Raw genomic sequence first — 23,604 nt, forward strand, 5'->3', positions numbered from 1 at the left:
AATAAAATTTCAAGAAAATAAATACAAAACAAATTAAATAAAACTCAAACTATTTTCTTAAAAAACTTTCATTATATTAATAAATACATAACATATATTTACTCCGTTAGGTGATTTTCCTAATTATTAAACCGTTAAAAGTTTTTGATTCACGTATGACTTTTTTTATGCCATTTATAGTTAGGTCAGAAGTGTTTTATGTATACATGATAAGGTGCATATCTAAATCATTCACTTTATATCATATACAAAAATTTGTTTGAAATTCTTTTTGTAGGGCCTTAAGGAGACAAGAATATTGGTATCTATTTATCTATAAATATATCTAAATTATTATTCAATATATATTTGTTTTGGAGTACTAAAATAATAATAACCCCATATCCATCTTTATGTTATCAATGATTGGAGCAATACTGTATATAACAGTATAACTATCAATAAATAAATGGCCTAATCACCGGTGGCCATCTAAAGTTAGCATCAATTTTCACTTAGACACCTTAACTAGGCTTTGTTCATTTTAGACACCTCATGTCATGATCAATTGTGTCATTTTGACACTTTTTCGGCAATCTGTCAAATTTGTAAGGTGTGTGTAACACACTCGCTGATGACGTGTCAAAGTGACGAATTAAATAAAGACATGTGGCATATATAAAAAAATAATTATTAAATGATGAATTTTGAGTAGGAAAAAAACTACCAATGACTCATTGACATGTGACAATTCTTTAACTAAATAATTGAAAAAAATAACCACTTTTAATAAAAAGAAAAGTATACGCACACCTCCACCCCAAATTGTCTTCTCCACTACCCCAGCCCCACCTCAAACCCCAAACCCTCTCTCTCACCCAGATTTTCTTCTCCACCCAAAGCTTTTTTTGTTTGTTTTTGTCACTTTGTGAATGTTGTGAGATAAGAATGTCTTTCTTCTTATAGATTGATATTTGAATGCTTGATTTGGTGAATGGGTAATGCATTTACTTGACCTTTTTCGGAGGTTTTCTTTTTTTCCTGAATTTCTGGGTCAGTGAAGTCAAAAATTGTTGCTTTAGTACATAAATATGGAGTCCCAATCTTTCTACTAAAAATTATATAGCTTATCTATTTGATTTGGACTCTTTCCGTGATTATGATGTGACAAAGCATATAAATGGATTGGAACGTTAAAATTGCTTGTTGTGAATGTAGGATTTGATGATTGAAAATATGATTTCTTGCCATTTTTGAGTGTGTTTTTTCTTTCTTAAAATTTATGTTGATTTTTCTCAAATTATTTTAAGGAGGAAGAAGGACAAAAAAATAAGTGAAAATATTTAAGCTTAAAATTTATGGGAGCTAGAATTCACTTTTTGTTTGTGGCATCCTCAAATTTATTTCACCATGGAAAGAGTTAAAGCTTGAAAAATGGTAGCCAAATGGGGAAGAAGAAGAAGAAAAAAAATTAAAATTTGATAGAATGAGGCTCTCACACGCGTTCAGTGAGTGTATCACACTTACTATACCATCTCAGCAGAAAGTGTCAAATTAGTGCCAATTAGGACATTGTTAAGGATATCTTCTTACGGATTCTTATTATTTTAAATCAAAAGAAACTCTTAGTTAATTTGTTCAATCTCTTAAAAAATAGATCTAATGATTGTAATTTGTACATGTGCTTAATATCATTAATAATTAGAACTACTAGTAAGTAATTTTAAATTGTCATTTAGTCAATTTACTTTAGTTATATTATAATGATATGGGAAAGGTACACATTCAAATATTAGAATTTTGTTACTATTTGTTGTCCTTAGAATTATCGTATTGTTTTTGTTATTATTTGTTGTTTCTTGTAATTTCATTTTTTTTTTAGATTACTTTGGACTATTTCATCTTGAGTCGTAGGTCTATTGAAAATAATTTTTCTATAGATTGAAATAGATTTGCATACACATACACTACACTACTTATATTTAATAAAACATAATCTCACATTAAAATTGTTTTTCTATAAATTGACTTAGGGAAACATGAAACTCATATACTCCCTTCGTCCACTTTTAATTGTCATGTTACGCTTTTTGAAGGTCAATTTGACTAATTTTCAAAGTGAAATTAGATTACATTAATTCGATATTTTAAATAAAAAATTTAGATATTCAAAAACTATACGAAAAGTACTATAAATTGCAGTTTTTGCATATCAATAAGATAAAAAAAATGTATCATAAAATGTTAGTTAAAATTATTATTGTTTGACTCTAAAAATAAATAAATCATAATTATTAAAAATGGATGGAAGGAATAATACTTTTATTTTTACTATACAAAAAGTCAAATTAGGAATGCGGTCCTGTACAAGAACAGAGACGTTACAAATAGGGTTACTGTCAAAGATTATGATTGAGCTTGTAAATATTTAGGAAATTTTAAGCAAAATTTATAGTATTAAGAGCTAATTATATTTTATTTATATTTTTTTAAAATAACAAAAAATCCTTAAATTTGGTGAAATCCGAATACATTCCAAAAATGATATGATAGCGTTCCGATTTGAGATACATCCCTCAATGTCCCGATACATCGTGTCTCAGTTTCGGATACATCATTTAACGTCCCAATTTTAGATACATCCCTCAGTGTCTCGATACATCACGTAAAGTGATGTATTCAATCGATACATCGCATAAAGTGATGTATCCGAGAATAAGAGAGTAGAAATTTTTGTAATTTTTTCAAATGATAGTGAATTTTAGAGAATATGATAAAATATATTGTGTATTTAGGTAAATTTTTTAAAATATTTATACTAAAGCTTAACTTCTATATTCATCAATTCCAATTAATTAGGCCTCAAATCAAATATAGAACGTTGGGGAAAAAATTCAAGAATTAAAAAAAAATGCTATATCTGAATATTTACATTAATACATATATTGATGTCAAATAGATAATTAACAAAGATTGTGATAAAGTGATAAGTATTTTTTTATTCTATGAAATTAGTCGGTGCGAATTCGGACAGTGAATAAAAAATAAAGATAAAACATCAAATAGACGACTGAATTTTACTATCTCTAAATACATGCACCTGACAACGAAATTGACCTTATTTGATGGAGTGCACGAATGATATTTATTTCTTTGTTTAAATTCTTTTTGGCAAAATGCTAGATATAAATTAACTCATCTCTTCCATATTAACTGAACTTATGAGGTAATGCGTGCTTATTTAAAAAAAGATTCAAAAATATAATTTAAATCATATTTTTACTAATATTCTTCGTAAAATTAAAATATAACTTTGCAAGTAGTGTAATTTATTTTCTAAAAAAATATCAAACTTTATTAAAGAAAAGGATAAATATGAAAAAAAAATCGAATATCCATCTTAAATTTTTGAACAATTCATTTATTTTGAACAATGAAATAACTCCAAAAATTCACTTAATATGAAATAATTCTTAAATACTTCATTAATTTACTAATTATACCTATAATTAAAGTAAGCTACATAAATTTGATTTAAATATATAATTTATAAATTTTGAATTCAATGATTAATACTCTAATAGTGATAGATTTGACCACACTATAATAGTTTTTGTCTATTGTAAGTGTAAAGAAGTTCAATTTATTAATAGGGTCCCATTTTCCATTTTGCATGTTAATGCAAGGGGGGGAGTATTTGCCCCAAGAAAATTTGAAGTGGCAGTGTAGCACATGGGTGTTTATATTTTTGTAGACCCAAGTGACAATTTATTTATATTTATTTATACATTTCATCATTTTGTGTTGGGAATATGGATAAATATTAATATTAAAATTATTATCACTATCAAACAACATAACACACATCACTCTCACAATTTGCAAGTCTTGTAATTCAAGTTATATCCTAATCTAGATATTTATATTTGTTTGGATTTTTCCCAAACTAATATTGAGATTTTGTTTGGAAAGTTTTAGAAATTGAATTTGTTTGTAACAAGAATATACTTTGGTTTAATTTTATAAGTAGGGTTTGAAGAGGATAAGATACACGTAGACCTTTTCCTTAAAGCTTTCACCTCATGTTGTGGTAGGGGGTTTGGCTTGGAGAGATTGTTGCTATAGTCCCTTAGATCAAAAGAGAAGTTATCGAATTACTGATGTAAGAAAATATCATAAGTTAACATGAATCAAATAATATAAGACGAGGGAGTAACTATAATCAAAAGGAGATGGATAAGAGTTAGTATTTATGTTGCAATGAAACAAAATGATTAAATAGTGAATACACTTGTATTCTCATACACATGAGCTCAATTTTAATTATTTTAGTGTGATCATTTTGTCTACATTTATAATAAAGTTATCTTTGTGTGGCGTATAAGTATCGATTCAAGTTGTGGAAGTAACTATTACTATTTATATTAGGATAAATTATCTACATCATATTTTTTGGGGCACGGTTTTTCTTGGCTGCCATTTTTCTCATCACCCCTTTTCCCTGTTCGAATTCTCTCTTCTCCCTATTGATTTTATTTCACATCATTCTTATTTTGTGATTATTATTAAACCTAAAGAAGGGTGAGAAGAACCCCATGAATGAAATAAAACATGAAATCTTCCTTTCTTTGAGCTAGCTATTCAGGTCCAATTGAATTAAGCACGTCAAATTTACAAATATCCAAAAGAGTTGTGATATATCTTCTATAATATAATCGAGGAAAACTTTCTCACATTCAATATTTACGTCAAATTATTAATTGTGACATATCTTCTATAATATACTTTTATCAGTTGAGCAAGGTTGGTTGACATGTTCTCACCTCAATTTAGCAATAAACTACATGCTAAATTCATATAATTTGGTATAAATATCATATATGAATAAATTGTATACATATCTATCTGAATTTAGTCCAAAGAAGTCGTTCCAAATATGTGAAATGTTGACGTTCAAAACACACATACACATTCAAAACTCTTGGATTTATAGCCTCAATTAGGGGTGTTCACGGTTTGGATGAAAACAGAACCAAAATAATTTTTTTATGTCAATAAAATTTTTCAAGTACACATGTTTCCTCACGTGTACATGTACTGAATAACTACACTCACCAAAACATATGCAAAAATTGAACCCTAACTTATCAAAGCTAGCTTACTAGTTTACTTTTTCATTTTGAAAGTTCATCTTCTTTGATAGGATATTATATTAGTCAGCAATCCAAGTTCCAGCTTGAAATTCACTCGCTTATCCGGAATGAGCTCTACTGAGTTGGAGTTGGGAGTACAGGAGAGAAGCACAACTTCTTTATTGTCTTGAAACTCCGCTCAAAATATCAATCCTAAGTGTCTAATAGGAACACTTTATCATGTATTCAAATGCTTCATCTCAATTTGAGTGAAATTTATTTAGTAGAGATGCCTATTGATGTACTATGCTCAACATAGCCTATTCATGCCATCACAAATATAATGTAATATAACATGAATGATCTCAAGTAATAACAAACTAAATAAAAGGTGCAAAATTGTATTGTTTCCTGTTAAAATGATATAAACAATAGTCCAAAAAAACTGTAGATTTCACTATGAGCTCAAAGTTCACTGTGTACAATATCACAATTGTTCTCACTCCAAAACTACCAACCAATTAGCAGAAAAGAAAAAAGAAGAATACAACCTCACCCACCAAAAAAGAAATACACATTCACACAGATATACAAAAGACATCAAATATTAACTCACAAATACACACATCTATACCTACAATGAATACCGAAAAAAAAAAAAAAAAAAACCTAACTATGGCTTGCATCTACCGGAGTACCTGTTCTGGCTTGTGATATTCGATTTGCATAAATGGTCACCAATCGTAACTGTGTGCTGTTCAGCCCTTCCAAGTATGGCATAAATGCTTTGCCCAGCATGATGTATATGTCAACCAAACAGAATACAACAGTCTGCCAGCCAAGAAAAATTATGCATATCAAGATACAGCTAAAGAGATTTAAAAATATAAACATGAAAATACATATGAACCACTATAATATCCAGCCTAGAGACTCGTAGAACATTTGCGCGCGTATACAGTGACCACATTTTAAGTCCATAAACAGGAAACAGAAAAGAGAATCAAGTTAAGGAAACATGACTCAATAGTTTGTTGGCTAACATTTTTGTAACTTCATACAAATAAAACAAAAAAGAATTTCAGAAGAGAAGTATTGTTAAAGTACTTCGTGAGGAACACTTCATTCTAGTCCACATATGCAGGACAACAATCGAACAAATAGCTTTTGCTTTTCTTTACCGAACACCAACCTGCAACCTATCATACACTAAGGAAAAACTGGCAGGTAGAGGAGTAACCCTTCAGGCTATCTAGTTATCTCCACAAAATGTAAACAAAACAGCAAGATATGCACATCTAAGCATACTACAGAAGCTACATATCATTTCCTACTTCCCTTTCAAACTTAGATGTGAAGCAGATGAACAATTACTGAATATCTTTAGTTCTGCTACTCCTTTAGGGTTTTCTAACTAAACGCAACAGCTGAAAGAACAGGAAAATAGTGATAGTCACCTTGCGGACATCAGCACTCTGGTTTCCAAAAGCATCAAACAGGGAAGGCAAGAATGAAGGAAGCTGAGACATCAATTCCTCCTGAGAGAGCCTTCCAACAAGCTGAACAAAGAGATAACAAGTCCACATCAGAAACCAATTCAATGATAGCATCCCAAGCTTGGATATATTAGTGAATGACATAACTTCTTCTATGATAAAATAAGACCCCAAGGTGTAACTATACCTCGACGCTGACAATTCTGTACACCAATAATTTCACTACATGCTGCTAGTAAAGAAATATTGTAAAATTACAATGGTACCGCATGAGTTATCATGTGTGCCTAGAACTAATAGTTGCATATCAACATGACAACTTCAATAACATCTACCTTGCTTCGAGAACAAGGACATATTCATAACTGATGGGGACGAGATAAATGCTGAATGGCTTATGCAATGCAAAGAAAAAACAAAGCTGAAAAATTCCCTCCTTTGACTGGATATCAACAAGATAGTATGCAGGCAACAAAACATAACCCTTGCCAACCAACAGTCGTGTACGGATGATTTCAACTCTAAGCACAACATAGAAATATGTAAGAAAAGGAATAAAGAGTCCAAACTTAATGTAGCCAAGAAAGCACCAAATTAAGCAAGTTGGACAAATTGAAACAGACTTAATCAGCAAATCACCTTCGTCAAACAGTTAATACAAGTTACAAGAGTCTTCTCATCTTCGGTGACAAGTAAAGGTACAATAACCTGCAATACCAGAAAATATTAGACAATGCAAGAACGACTACCCATGATCAAAGGAAAGAGGTTCACTCTAGCACTTACACTTAGGCATCTGAATGGGTCGTACTGGGACAAAATTGTAGATAAACAATTCTCAGCTTCATTTGCAACCTGAACGATGTTGCAACACATTAAGCAAAGAGGGAAATGAAAAGTTACAACATACTTAATATTTTCGGCCAAGCGGAAGTTACTTTTGCAACATCATCCTTGGTCACATGGAGCAGCTTTTCAATTATGATCTCAACAGAGTCCTCCATAGCATTTTTCTGAAACAACACAAGATTAAGCAAACAGATAATGGAAAAAGAAAAGGTAAGACATGTGTTGAAAACAACCTTTCCTCTTTATTTTAGAAAGGGGAAGATCATAGGGGACATCCACAAGTGATCACTGAAAATACAGCCTACAAACCTGATTCTTCAGCATTTCAAGAATCAGAGATAGGGCAAGTTCCCTTGTCCATGACTCAGAATCATCTAACACCTCAAGCACAGCAGTTAATATCTGATTGAAGTACTGCTCAAAACCAAAAATGACACCTCATGAGATCCATATCCTTTTATTAGAAGAAATAATTCTCAAGGACACAAATTAACGGATACTTAACAGAAAAACAGTTAAATCAGACTATGATCCCAAGCCTTATGTTAAGAATCTGAAAATCCACATTAATTGACTAAATATCAGACAGATTTTGATGCCAATCTACCTTGCTCCAGATGGATCGATCATTAGCAACAGAAGCTTTGACCAATTGTTGAAGTGCATCACCCTTGTTAGCAGCAGGACTACCATCATCACCATTGCAAATCTACCCAAAAGTGGAAGAAAGAGCAGGGTAAGAATACTGAAGGATTTTATGCTCAAATTCATACAAAATTATGTCTCAAAAAAAAATTCATACAAAATTACACTTGAATAATGATCTACAAGATTCTTCATTATTGAAATGAAATGTGACAATATAGCACAACCTGATAGACACAGATGAACCACACAAACTCACCAAATGAAGAATCTGAGGGATGCTCGGTCCAGTTTCCAGAGTTGGATTTATTTGGAGAGCAGAAAGTTTTAGGTGATTAAGCTCCATGTCAGATGAAGACCCGTTATCAGCTCCAGCATCAAGAGCAATCTGTAGATGGTCTGAATCAACTAGCCCATTGACATCCAGATGAGGAGTGGAGGTGTGTTCTATGTTTGAGCTGTTGTCCTTGCTTTCCAATGCTGTCCAATATCCATCATTCTCGCTTGAGGTAAGGGCCCCAAATTTCAAATCCTTGGCTTTTGAAACAGAAATATCAGTGTTGGGACCAGTTTCCACACCATGATAGAAGTCTTGAGTACCATCAGACAACTGGCCAATAGACCTAGTCATATAGGTTGGGTCTTGAAGAGAGTTCCACTTTCTGATGCTATCAGTATCAACTGCACCAGCAGAGTACCTTCCAAATACATTACTCTTCTTTGAAATGCCAATATATCCCTCTTCGGATGATGTTCCAATAACATCAGATGGATCATACGAAGACTTGGATCGTAGTCTTTCTTTCTTGCTCTGCACGAAATTCATCAAATCCACTTCTATACGAGGCGTGCGCTGCTTAAGAGCCCGTCTCAAGTAATTTTGTTCTTCAACTGATAAGCTAAGAATAAAATTTAGAACTGCAATAGAGTCAAAGTGTGTGTACATTGATATAATGCACGAGATAGCTGCGTCTTTCAGTTTGGTATTCTTATCATGGACCAATGGTGTCAACTTAGCAAGCCATAACTTGAGGATGCCAATGTTAGCGGCACCATCAGAATTTGAAGGATGCTTGTTAAATGAGCCAATTGCAAACTCAATTACAGCAAGCTTGGCCTTTGGGGAACGCTGCTCATCTAATGAACGGAGTAAAGCTGGCAAAAGGGAATCTATACCATATGACTTGCCAACTATTTCTAGGGTAGTTGAGCAGGGCTGCCTCACCAATTCTTTGGGATCAATTAATCGCGAGAAAACATGTGGCAAGATCCTCTCTACGTAACTTTCAAATGGCTTTCTGCAAGCAGGAATAAGATCTGCAAGAGTTGAAAGTGCTGCCTGTGCAACTTTATGATGGGGATCATCAAGATGCTGGAAAAACAATCTCATAACCTTCTCAAAACTCTGAGTGATTTCTTGAATACCTCTAGGGCCATGCTGTAGCAAAGACCGGAGATAGCTAAATGCAGCAACCCTGGCTTTCCAATCTGAAGTAGAATTGAGACCCTCACTTAATGCATCATTTAGTGAAGCAGGACCATCCACATAACTAGATAGATCTCCTAGAGGAAGTTGACTGTCATCAAAACTCCTCCTGCTAGCTGACGTTCTTCCTGCTGTATTTTTTCTTAAGAGAGGACGTTGAAAATTGGGAACGTGATTAATGTGGGAGTCCCTAATAGCATCTTTATACGATGTCTCTAAGTATTGTCTGTCAACATGCGAGTTCATAAACCGCCTAATATCCCTCGGCTCAGTCTCTTCAACAAGTCCTCTATCCTGTAGTTTTTCAGAAGCTCTTCTTGCAGTGTAGGAGTTGAGTGCCGAAAAAGAATCATGATCCACACTACTTCGGTATGATGCTTTAGCTGAATCCTTTGAGGCCTGGATCTGAGTTATGATATCAGACAAAACCAACCCACCGTTGCGATTATTTCCTTTAGTCATAGCAGATGGTGCATCAACCAGTAAAGCATTAGTAAGACTTGTTGATGCAGGAACAGCAAGAGGGAATGGTGGATCACGAGATGAGGGCGGGTCAACTCCTGCACTAGGGTACAATATAAAAACATTTTAAGCTGTTCAATGATACTCAAAAGTTATGGCAGTAGTTGAAACATATTTTTATCTGAATCATAAAACTGACAACCTTTCACGATGTCAATAATTAATTAAACACATCAAGCTTTTCTTCATCAAATCTTTAACTACTTAAACACATCAAGTTTTAAGATGCAGAAGAATAATGGAAGAGGAAACAATCACCTAGATCCAAACTAGAGGAGCGACGTCTCTCAGATACATCTAGACCTTTGAGCAGGTTTTCTATAGCAGAAACTTTCTGTTTGCTGGCATGAAGTACACTCTCCAGACTACGTTCCACTCCCACAGGTTTTGCTTGTGGCAAAAGCAGCCCAGAGGACAGGGACGTTCCTGAAGATAAATTGGCACTTCTGTCCATGGAAACTATTGCAGATGTTCCATAACCAGGTAGATGTGAAGTAGATGTTTGAGACGCAAGTGAGAAGTGTGAACTCCTCTCTCGAACAGAGGGAGAAGCGTGTCGTTTATGAATACCACCATCTTCCTCATTTATGATCTGCAAGATGGTTCCACTTTAGTCCACAACATCAGCCTTAAAGACTTTTAGAAAAGATGCCCATTATCTATTATGGAAGGATGCTGGGAGCAATTTATAAGACAAAAGAGAGTACCCTTTGGATAGCAGGATCCAAGGACGACAGCAAACGCCTAGAACGTTCTGGCCAGGTTCTTGCAAACATTCTGTACAAAGTTCTTGCAGTTGATCGTACCTGTTGTTGTAGCCAAGTAGTATGAATTACCAAAAACAGATCTTGAATCGAAAGAGGAGGGGGGGAGTGTTGCAAATGGCAAGGTATACATGCAAATAACTATGCAAAAATATGAAAGTCAGAGTTCAACAAGCATACCTCACCCATTGCATCGGCTACACAACATTTTATAAGGTCTTCATAGAGCTCTGCCGAACGTTGTACCTCAGATGCATCAGGCCAATGTTCAAGGATCAGAAGTGCGTATTCACAGCATCTGTCATCGAAAATAATCAGAAGAATAAACAGGCACTGTGTAGAACTAAATCAAAATTAAGATCTGTAAATTAGAAGAGGCAGTATCAAACCTTGCACGAAGTACTGCATTTTTGTCATTCTTTGCAGAATCAGCTATACGAGGAAGTGCCCGACCAACTTTGCAGTTGCGCAACATCTGAAATAAAAAAACAGCAGGAAATGATTGACAGATACTGCAAGTACAGGCAAAGGAAAAACAGATTCAAACAGCACATAAAACATTACCGTCTTTATGCAGTTATCAGCAGATTCTGCAATCACAAGAACAGTTATCACAACAAGCTTGAAAAGAACCTGAAGTTCAATGAGGATGTCATAGCCTCGCGCATGTTAGAGAAAATGTAATCCTTTCTCCCTAGTAAAATGATAGAAGTATAAGCATATGATAACTAGATCACTTCTTCTCACCGGAATGAACATCTCAGCACATGCCTCAAAATCTCCCAACAGCTCTTTTGATAAGAAGTTTAGTAAATGACATGCCTACCATTCACATAAGACGGTGGATTAGTCTTCATGGATTCGGAACTTGGAACATAATCCATTTAGTAAATGGTGATGCATAGAAATCCAGAATAAAACAGAAGTCTAAACTAACCCATCAACAATACACAAAGCGCACAGCTAAACAGCTAAACAAGCACTCTCCTTGCAAGGTAAGAACATGCAGTTGTTTATCTATATTGACGATATCCATTTGAGAAACTTGCACATACTCTCAGTTACTCTTCTTTTTCCACCTTTCTACTCAAATAACGACCAACGTACAATGTCTAGTTGTCTACACCGCTTTACTTAGCAGATCATTTATCATATTTGACTATATTGGTTTCCCAAATCTCATAGAAGATTTGCTGCTCTTTGGATCCATAGAGAACTGTAGAGAATATGCATTAGGAATGTAAATTCTTCCACGTCTAGATATAGCCCTAGCACCTGATAAATGCAACAGAAAAGAACAGGGAGACTTTATTTGATTCCTGCAAGACTTCTGTAGATGTGCAATTACTTCCTAGAACAGAAAACCTAGACGGAACTAGAACATACAGCAACACATGTAAAAAGACACTTCAATATGTCCACGTTGACTTTACAGTGCTCATTTAAATGAATTAGGTGCCATGCTCGGACTTGTTTGATCATAATTTAACTCTAAAGAGTTGCTCTTTGTATCCATAGAGAACTGTAGAGAATATGCATTAGGAATGTAAATTCTTCCACGTCTAGATATAGCCCTAGCACCTGATAAATGCAACAGAAAAGAACAGGGAGACTTTATTTGATTCCTGCAAGACTTCTGTAGATGTGCAATTACTTCCTAGAACAGAAAACCTAGACGGAACTAGAACATACAGCAACACATGTAAAAAGACACTTCAATATGTCCACGTTGACTTTACAGTGCTCATTTAAATGAATTAGGTGCCATGCTCGGACTTGTTTGATCATAATTTAACTATAAAGAGTTGCTGTTTCAAACTGAAAGGAGAAAAGGATGATATAAACCTAGCACCCAAAGGGTAGCGGCTGCGGGTTTCCCTTGTCATAAAAAAAAAAAGGATGATATAAACCTAATGTTCAGTTTAGGTGCTCTCTGCATTTACATCAACTTGGAAGTGCTCTCTACACAATTGAGATGTCTCCCATATTATTTTAATTTAAACTAAGAATAAAGCTTTCGGGCTATGAATCAAGTATTTGCACGGATTTCCCAACGTCGGCGTGGTTCTTAATTTTCCCTTGTTGCTCATTTAATGAAAAATTGTGGGTCAAAATATCCTTAATTATAACCTAATTTGGCAAGGCAAAAGTTTAATTCACAAAATATAAGATTAGAGAGCTTTCTAAACTTTTGCCGGGCATGTTGTTGGATTACACTGGATATGTTGTTGTAGTTGTTGACTATATAAGAACGGGCAAATTAGTCGGATCATAATCTTTTTTATCAATAATATAAATATGCTAAAAGAAAATCAAAATAGGGGAGGTAAGGTAATATTGTAAACCACAAGGGAGGTTAGAATTATGAAGCCAAACGTGAAGGAAGGTCTCTAAAAATATCCCTATAATATTTAATCACTTTTTTATTTGAATTTGTTTATTATGTTTAAAAACAAATAAATTGTACACATTCGAATATTAAGAAATCAAACAGTCTTAATCATTCGGTGTTTAGATTTAGTGTTCAGATTTAGAGACATCTTAAAATTCAAATGTGTATTCACATTCAAACATCTTAATCATAATAACAACAAATGACCCCTTAAAACAAAAGAAGCAACTGCAATGATAAAATTTCTGTGATATATATGACATTAGCAGGATATTTTTTTTACTTATTTTAACAAGCCATTAGCAGCTATACTAGTGACTAGGATATGGGAAGATGAATTTAAAATCAACTTCTAACAGGTTTTTATTGTATCTGATTGGTCCATAAGGAGGTAAGCCTAAGAAGTAAGACATTTCAGACAAGTGCATCATGGTAAATGAAAGTCGGGCTAATAAAGGTAGCACAGCATAATTCAACAAACAAGAAATAAAAAGAAAATGTATCCAATAGACACGTACTTCCCAGAAAAAAGTATCCCACAGGCACACAGGCAAAATATATGACCAAATAGAGAAGCGGGAGCTGTAGCCAGTATTATGGGACCAAACCTGTTTGATTATGCTGGATCGCCGATCAGCTAACTGTGTGCTCAAAGGGCCGCCAAGTTGCTTTAGAAGTCCACGAAAACAAGGATAATCAGCTGCACCTAATGGAACAGAATAAAAGATAACACGCGTTATCAACTGCACTGTCTTAATTAGTAAGGACAGAACATAGAAAGATGCCACTATAAGACCACAAGGAGGAGTTGCACGAAGGGAAAGGTTACTTGGAGGTGCAAAGTTGGTAAAATACCTCCAATAACAAGTGCTTCAACTCTCTGCATAGCAGCTATACGGACAGACCAATCTTTTTCTGGTACAAGGGTAGAGCCAATATTCTCGAATTCCCTTGTAAGTTCTTTTTCTGAATACACTTTAATTGGGTCGACAGGCTTTTCTGTAATATCACCATCTGCTGCACAAGAAGAGAGATCAAACTAAATTCATATTAACAAGTAATCATAGAACTATTATTTGACTGCATATTAACTCTCTTTCTGTTCCATTTCTTTGCTCAAATTACCATTGTTAGCAAAAATTGTTTAATAACTTCTTTCTTTTTTTAATGAAGAGGAAATTCATTAAAAAGCATCCAGAAGATGCATGCAAAAGATTACAGGGAAGAGAGGCCTGCTCATATACAAAATCTAGTCTACAACTAAGCAGCAAACACTATCCAAAAGTTGATCACAACTAGTTACAGGGGCCTGGTTGAGCTAAATAAATTAATACAGTAGACATTTTTCTTTGAGTACATGAGTAATAGTTGAGATCCTAACAGAACATCTATGATTCCTTTCATTCCAGATGCACCAATAAAATAATAAATTTGCAGCAGGTACCATTACTCAAACCTTTTTGATGGATTTTCCAACTCACTAGACACCAGTTTTCATATGCACATGATGTCCAAATATAGAGAAGAACATACTCCAAATATCATATGCTACTATACAATGCAAAAATAGGTGTCTGGACACTTCCAGAATTCAACCGGCACATGTAGCACCTATTCACTATTTATATACTTCTCCTGCTGGGATTGTCTTGGATGTGGCATGTGTTGGATGAAGTAATCCGGACAAAGCAAATCACTTTAGTAGGCAGTTTACTTCTTCAATTAGTTTCCATGGCCAATTGTCTATCAATTCCTTGTTTGAAGTCTGAACAGAGATGAGCATATGATTTCTTCACAGTAAATGACCCATCTTTAAAATCTTCCCATTCCAACCTATCTTTCAGCTGATGTTTCCAGTAAGCCATGCAAGCTTAGCACACAATTACATCAGATCATTCATCTCTAGTCTTGAAAATTCCTCCAGAAATGTAGGGCTGATGAATTGTTCTGCCAGCACTATTCTACAAAGGAGTCTTGATTATTTGCCAGTGATACAAGATCTGATATTCATCTTTTAGTGCCACAGTCCCCTGATGCTTGTCTTTCCAAAATTTAATGAATTTCACTCCCAAACATGACTTATGAGTTAATTTCTTCATCCCACAATCTGGAAATATCCTTCCAAAGGCACGTATCATAAGATGATCTGCTTTGCTTTGTGCACCAGTTGTTCCTCACACCATACTTGGCATTATTCACTGCTTTCCACTTTCACAACCTAGGATTCTCCACATTATAACCCAAGGGTGTGACCTAGTGGTCAATGAAGTGGGTTAAGAACTATGAGGTCTCAAGTTCAAATTCCAGCAGAGACGAAAACACTAGGTGATTTATTCCCATCTGTCCTAGTCTTGGTGGACAGAGTTATCTAGTACATGTTGTTGGTGAGAGGTGGCAGGTATCTCGTGGAATTAGTCGAGGTGTGCGCAAGCCTGGCTCAGACACCACGGTTATTAAAAAAAAGGATTCTCCATATTATATTTCCAATGGCATTTCATTATCATAAACTTACTGTGTAATGCCTGATCTATTGCACTCAGTCCTATATGCTCCTTTCATAAAATGACACTTGGCCATTTGACCACCAAAGTGAAATTTGTGGTCTCTGATTGTTGTCTTCTCATAAGCAAGATCCTTCTTATTTGATCTAATCTCCTCTGCACTTTACCTGGCATTGGAAATAAGGTCGAGAAGTATGTAGGAATACAATCCAGTATACAGTTGATGAGTGTTAATCTACCCCCTATAGGAAGGTACAGCATTTGCGAATACAATCCAGTACACTGTTGATGAGTGTTAATCTACGAGTCCGGAGCCAAAAGGGCAACAAAATTTTTTGAAAATTCCAAAAGGGAAACAAAATTATTTATCAAACCAAAAGGGCAACAAATTTAAACACCGTCTAAATCAGGGTTTCCGCCACAAGGCGCGGATACCCATGCGCCTTGTAAGGCGCTGATAGCTTTTAGCCTTGTAAGGCTCAGCCACAATGAGCCTTACAAGGCGCAGGGAATCTAGCCTTTTTCTAAAAAAAATAAAAAAATTTACTACTCTTTTACTGCTATCAATTCTTTTTGTATTTATTGTTTACCCAAAATTTCCACTAGTCTATAAATAACGGAGATTTTGAATGTGTATGATAAAAAACATACTAAATTATTTACATTGAAAATTAAAGGAAATTTGAGGAAGAAAAGCTAGTGGCTTGAAATCATTTTGAGTTTAGTTAAAAAATGGAATGTTATGAACTTGTCATATATATATATATATATATATATATCATGTTTCGAAAATATTTATTTTGAGTATAGTGTCTATCAAAGTCAACCTTTCTATTCCTAATAGTAAGAGTAAAATCTATGTACCTCCGATTCTACCCAGACTCCACATATAAGATTATACTGATGTTTTCATATTGATTAACTTTTCATATATCTGTTGATTTTTGGGATTAGTTAATTTTGCCAAGCACTAACATGTTGTCATTAATATAATCTGAAAGATTTGCTTTTATTTAATTGTAACTAATAGTACTACTATTATCTTTTAGATATCAGACAAAAGAAGAAGAAAAAAAAGAAATCAATATTACCAAGTGGTAAAAAAAGAGTGAAGAATTATGATAACAAGCTAGTGTTGTTTCCCAATTGGATGCATGAGCTTTTTGTAGTAGAGGTGCATTTACCCTTTTAGTAAGCTTTAGCCTGTCATTGATTGTAGTAGAGGTGCCTTTCCTTTAATTTTCAATGTAAATAATTTAGTATGTTTTTTATCACACATTCAAAATCATCCGTTAATTATAGACTAGTGGAAATTTTGGGCAAACAATTAATACAAAAAGAATTGATAGCAATAAAAGAGTAGTAAAAAGTTTTTTTTTTAGAAAAAGGCTGGATTCCCTGCAAGGCTCATGGCGGCTGAGCCTTACAAGTCGCATGGGTATCCGCGCCTTGTGGCGAAAACCCTGATTTAGACGGTGTTTAAATTTGTTGCCCTTTGGGAATTTTCGAAAAATTTTGTTGCCCTTTTGACTCCGGACTCGTTAATCTACCCCCTTGAGACATTGATAATGCAAATCCGCATGAAAGAAGAGGCAAGGGGCCAAGACAATACATAAGGGTCTTTTGGAAATTATCCACAAAAAAAAAAAATACACAATTTTGACCTAAACCTAACAATATAAAAACTAAGGAGGCAAACCAGCTTATAAGCACTTTTAAAACTATCTACGTGATTGGTAAACATCAAAAGTGCTTATAAGCCAAACTAAGCTAAAAGTCATAAATTGGTCACCCCCAACTTACGATTTTACAACTTATAAGCACTTCCGATTTAATCAAATCTTTTAAGATGGTACCCCAAATAGTTTCTATGTAATCTCTAAAATACCTTTTGTTTAAAACAAAAATCTAACTCTCCTCATGATTTCACTCTCTTGCCTATTCTTTGAAACCTCTTCACTTCTTTAACGTCAACAACAATATTCAGCAATATCCTTTGTATGGGTATAACTACTCATTCAACAGCTTATACACACTTTATTTTGAAAAGGTAATATACATAAACAAGGAATTACACAAAAGGTGTATTCCAGTAATAATTACTAGTTATCAGAGAAGCAAAACCTACCACCTATCTACTCATAAGTAATCTAAGACACAAGGAATGTGCTTATAAGCACTTTTAAACTTATCTACGCATTTGGTAAACATCAAAAGTGCTTGTAAGCCAAAATAAGTTATAAGCTATAAGTTGGCCACCCACAACTTATGATTTACAACTTATAAGCACTTCTGATTTGACCAAATCTTTACAATGTTATTTATTAATTTTATCTAAGATTAGTCTAAAATGTGTATCCCTTCTTAGAACAATCCTAAAACCCCGTATATTTGGGATAAAAAGAAGTAACTTGGGGAGAAAGATTGGAATATTCCTATCCAATCCATGAAATATGCTTTGAAGCGGATAGGAAAGAATAATCAGTGACAAACTCTTTGGTCCCAATCTTTTGATTTTTTTTATCTTCTTTGTTTTTTTAATAAATAAAAGCTAAATATTTCTAGACTAGAAAAACATCAAAACAAAGCTAAAGACTCTAGGAAAAATTCAAAGAAAAATATTTTTTTCTTTTCGTACATTTTTTCCTTTTGCAAATGAAAATACAAGTTATAACTAAAAACACAACTATTTTTGTAGTTCACAACCAAATATCACATTATATATATATATATAAGAGAACTCTAGGCCCACCAATGTAGCGCCACCACAAACCAGGATTCCCTTTTAATTTATTTATTTCCAAAACTAGCCTTCCCCTCCTCTCAAAAACCTTCACAACCGTCACCACCATCTTACAAATTAAGCCTCCACCAAATCTTTCATATGTATAAATATCAGCCCCCCTTTGAACTTACTTGAGCAACTAATCTCCAGATAGGAATACCAGGCCAAACTTAAGTTTAACCAACTGGTACCAGAATGAAGTATTGGACCAAACTATGTGAGTTAGCTGGGCTCAAATGAATATTTATCAGTTATACCTTGACAATTTTCTTTTTAATTTTGAAATTGTGAAAGGTTCTCCTTTATCCTATGTATACTTGTATTGTTGCATGCATTACTATCGTTTCTTGATAATCTTACTTTACCTTTGGTGATTTGAGTTAATCATTTTTTTGTGTAGGGGTGGTACAATATAGACTAAAGGTCAATGTCATTTATTAGAGCTTTGAATGAAATATGAAGAGTTGCGACTTTCATGAAAAGTTATGTTTTATGAAAAGTTGTGACCTTTTCGAAGGGTTGTAACTTTTCCAAAGAGTTGTGACATTTTCGATAAGGCACAATAAGCATTTGTTCACACTACCCTTTTTTTTTTCTTTTTCTTTTTTTTGTTCACACTATCCTTTGTTGTCTATAAGTAGAGGGATTTCCTATCATTTTAAAACAACAAAAATTCTGAACTTCTTCTTCTTCTGCACAATTAAATATTCGTGTATTTTGCTACTGTTGAGTGGCTCACCCTAGTGTTACAAACCTATTATTATGACTTTCATCTTGAAAATGATTGGTATTTCCTACCCTGGCTTTCTCCTTCCCCCGTCATAATTGACCAAGCACACCAATCTTTTGGCCTCAACATCCCTTTTCTTTCTTGATTTCTTCTCTCCACCACTTAATTTTTGCTTTTTTGTCGAAGTTGTCTCCTCTACTTCATTCTTAAGCATCATATCAAGGATTTGTATTCGAACCCATTTACATTAACTCCAAATGCCTTGATTGCCTTTCCCGCACTAATTGAATCCACTTGGATGTTTCAATAACTGTAGGATTTTGCAGCATCTGGTTGCCTGAATCATACCAAGGGGGAGAGAGAGACAGTCACTGATAGGATGGGAGGAGAACTCCATGTCTGAATCACTTATCGGAGATGGGTATGTGTCATCAATTGGTCTTGGTGCGCGTGAGACGGCCTCTGTCTATAGACAAATAATTTTTTTAGATAAGGTGTTCTGAGAGACAGCCTCTGTTCTGTAGACAAATAATCTCATAACAGGGCAAGCATTTTTCTATGCTCATAAACCTGCTGCACAACTATGGTTTACCTCCCCCCCCCCCCCCCCTCTTCTGTTCAGTGATAACCCTTATACAAAAAGAACACGCACATAGGACATGTAAGCAACAAATAAAAATGAAGGCTGACTAAAGCAATCTTGAAAACATTTAGCTCAATACCATGGTAACTGGATGCTAAAATAAGCTTAACATGAAATGAAAGTTTAATTCACATAATGGTGCATGTACATACCTCCAAAGAGAGACACCTCTCTTGTTGAACGTTTTGCCTTAGGACTGCTTTTCTTAGAACTAAGGCTAGCAGATCTCACCTCACCAGTTGAATAATTATTTGAGTTTCCATCTATAGAGCAACTTTTGGGCTCAATCTTCTCAAGTCTCACATTAATATCTTTTAGCTGCAATCAGTTAACAAGTCAAAACAAACACTGAGCAGAACTATTGTTCACTACATCACATTCTATTAACCAAGTAAAAATTGGAAGATGACTCAAAATTGATCACACGGGATATTCAAAAAAGAATTTATTTGCTAGAATGAAATCATCTAAAGCTAAAGGCATACCAACATGGAAGGAAGATGATGGCGCTGAAGCTCATCACGGAACTGGGGTCCAACCTCTGAATACATCACCTGCAAAGAGGAAAGATGGAAGAATATTTATAAAACAAAAGAAAATGGGAAGAGTAGTCAGTCTGTAAAGACACAAATAATTGGTTGGTCAAGGCACTGGAGACTAATTAGGAAAGGCAGTTCGACCAAACACAAGAAATTGTGGAAAAAAAAATAGCAGTTTAGCTACCTCGATACATGATAAGGCTGCTTCCCTCACTCCATGATTAGGATCATTCAAAATTTGCAAAATCTGATGATAGCAACAACGAAAAAGTATGTTTACACCTTTTATCTTCTCAAAAAGAAAAATACAGGTTACTCTGTGTAAGGTTTAGCTATATATGTGCTAATAAATGAAATTCCAAACCAAATACATATTAACATACTGAAGGAAGGATAGCCCGTTGAAGGGGCAGCTCTGTCGATGCAAAAAGACCAATTGCTGATGTAACAGTACGAGCAAATTCTTCTCGAACTCTAAAGCTTTTGTGCATCCAAGCATAAGACCCCGCCCTCTCAACTATAATTGTTGGTGAAGAAACCTGTACAGATTATAACAATCAATCAAATCATTTCTAGTTTTTTACCTCATCATACCCAAAAAAAAGATTAGAAAAAGAGAGATTAAATGATTTGTGATGCTCATGTAATCAACATATGAGTGATAAATATCCAATAACTGTTTGAATTTCTCATTACTAAGTATATTCAACAGCTAAATTTAAAACAAAAACAATAATTGAATGAACTAGAAAAACAAATATTCTCTCGAAGTGAGAAGTATTCTAGCTGCAAGAAAAAAACTGTATTTACACAAACACCAATAGTTTTATCATTATGAGGACATATACGATAACTTTGAAAGGGTTGGTTAGCATTACAGATCATTTAGAGTTGGTTAGCATTACAGATCATTTAGAGTTGATTATACAATCAACAAGGTGATACGTATCACGTATGATAGTAAAATTCCAAATTATAGATGAGTAAACTGTAGTTTGTGGCACTGTTCTCTCTCTCTCTCTCTCTTCATCATGATGTGTTAGTGCGCAGCTGCCCGTGCATGTGAGGAATATGAATCACAACATATATCTTGCATTTTTTACCCCAATCATCTGAAATTAATTTTTCACTACTAAAAAAACAAATTACACAAATTTCTTTTTTTTCACACAGTTCTCGAGGACTATGACACTGTATTTACTATACTGTGAGAAGTATCTTAGTTGCAAGAAGAAAAAAGTATTAACGCATACACCATTAGTTTTTCCATTACAATAACATGTACCATAATTTTGAAAGGCTTGGTTTGAACTAAAGATCATTTTGAGTTGGTCATATGATCAGCAAAGGTGGTGCGTCTCGAACCTGGTGATTACTATGATATTAACATTCCAAATTATAGAAGAGTCTAACAGTAGTTTGGCATTGTTCTCTCTCTCCCTCTCTTATCATCACTGTCGGTATGAGTGCGCACATGAGAGGAATATGAATACACAGCATATATCTAGACCTTTTACCCAGATCACCTGAAAATGAAATTCTCACTACTAAAGAAATCAAGTCATACAATTTTTTGTTTTTTGTTTATCTGCACGCAGTCCCAAGGACTAGGGACAGACCAACTGGGCCTTGAGGCTACTGAGATTGGACTGTCTTATGCAGCTCGAATACTGACTCTTGACCACTGCAGTGTTCCTTTTGAACATTCAATTAGTTTTCTTGTTTTTGGATATACAATCAGTTATCTTTATCCTTTTCTCTTCGCATATTTCAGCTCAACAACTCCACAACCACACCCAAATGTTTATTCCTCCAACACTATAAAAAATAAATTTCAAGCCAGCACTTGTACCAACCCCTATTAATTAAAGACTAAATTACTCTAAGCAAATTTGTGATAGGACTCAATTGCAAAATAGACCACTGTATTTCAATACCATACACTTAATCCCCTTACATAATACTTATAAACCTGCACAAATCTCAGAAAATCACAAAAGAAACTACGCCTAAAACACAACCAGCATTTGATCCCACCCTTATTAATTACTACTCCCTCCGTTTCAATTTGTTGTCTTACTTTTCTTTTTAGTCCATGTAAAAAAGAATGTCTCTTTCCTCTTTTGAGGACTCTTTAATTCTAACTTCCCACCTGGCATGTTTAAACCACAAGATTGAGGGGCATTCAAGTACATTCTATATATCTTTACATTAAAGACCACGAGATTCAAAAGTATTCTTTACTTTCTTAAACTCGGTGCCACGTCAAAACAGTTGGAGTACTACTAAATTACTTCAAACATCCCTGTAATACAACATAATTGCATATACATTCTTTTATTTCAACATCATTAGCAAATTAACATCAATTCAGCAACCCAAAAAAAAGGATCAAATTCCGGTTAATAAACAGCCTATCTTCTGATCATGCAAATGCATACCTCCATTAAAGTAAGCAACAACCTCCTAGCTGCATCTCTAACCGGCTGCTTCGCATCGCCCAATCGTTCAACAACAGCTGGCAAAAGCGCATTGAAGTGTAACTTCAAATGCTCACCGGATAAAACAGCAGCTGAAGCAAGTGACTGAAGAGCACCTTGAGTAACCCTAAAATTGTTATCTTTCAGAAGATCCAAGCAGACATCAACAAGTGAAGTAACTTCGGAAGGCGATAAGGTTTTTCTCGAAGCTTCTAGAACTTGATGAAGATGCTCTACACCCGCCATTCTCTCCTTCGTATCCTTTGCACGCGCCAGCTCAAGCGCCGCCTCCATTGGAGATGGCCGGTCGGGTTATCGGAGCTCCGATCTGGTAAAACGGGTCAGATCTGTGAGAAGAAAAAAGGTGCTTGATGAAAATGGTGGATAGAGAGAAAGTGAAGTTTGAACTGTGGAGACTGAAGAAGAAAGTGAGAGAGAGAAAAAGGTGAAGAGTTAAAACTTTTTTTTTAAAAAAAAGAGTAAATAAAATTAGTAAGAAAATTTAATAATAATAAAAGAAATTAGAAGTTTTTTAATTTTTTTTTTGTTTCAGGTCTAATATTCAATATTTATATTGCAGTTCAACTAATTTAAATTTACGTTGGATAAAGTCTATTCGAGAATGATAATGCTCTTTAGGAATTCTCTTCGTATTCAATGT

At 34.4% G+C, this 23,604-nt stretch overlaps 1 protein-coding gene across 2 annotated transcripts; it reads right to left on the reverse strand.

Annotated features, from left to right (window-relative positions):
* Positions 1 to 5,531: 5,531 nt before the first annotated feature.
* Positions 5,532 to 23,387, reverse strand: LOC102583830 (CLIP-associated protein-like). Of its 2 annotated transcripts, none has more exons than XM_006364487.2 (21): positions 22,905 to 23,387; positions 20,847 to 21,002; positions 20,648 to 20,710; positions 20,410 to 20,478; positions 20,077 to 20,242; positions 14,121 to 14,279; positions 13,874 to 13,971; positions 11,621 to 11,695; positions 11,438 to 11,506; positions 11,263 to 11,348; positions 11,054 to 11,171; positions 10,817 to 10,915; positions 10,368 to 10,701; positions 8,361 to 10,147; positions 8,064 to 8,165; positions 7,766 to 7,870; positions 7,546 to 7,620; positions 7,394 to 7,462; positions 7,247 to 7,315; positions 6,569 to 6,670; positions 5,532 to 5,942 (listed from the first exon to the last, which is right to left on the reverse strand). In XM_006364487.2, the coding sequence occupies exons 1-21, from the start codon at positions 23,235 to 23,237 to the stop codon at positions 5,781 to 5,783; spliced, it is 4,296 nt and encodes a 1,431-aa protein (XP_006364549.1). In that variant the 5' UTR covers positions 23,238 to 23,387; the 3' UTR covers positions 5,532 to 5,780. The 2 variants fall into 2 exon arrangements, with proteins under 2 accessions (XP_006364549.1, XP_015159473.1); XM_015303987.1 differs by having other exon boundaries at positions 14,121 to 14,282.
* Between the last annotated feature and the right edge of the window lie 217 nt (positions 23,388 to 23,604).

The sequence above is a fragment of the Solanum tuberosum genome, unplaced genomic scaffold, assembly GCF_000226075.1.
Source record: "Solanum tuberosum cultivar DM 1-3 516 R44 unplaced genomic scaffold, SolTub_3.0 scf00504, whole genome shotgun sequence".
Taxonomy (NCBI): Eukaryota; Viridiplantae; Streptophyta; class Magnoliopsida; order Solanales; family Solanaceae; genus Solanum; species Solanum tuberosum.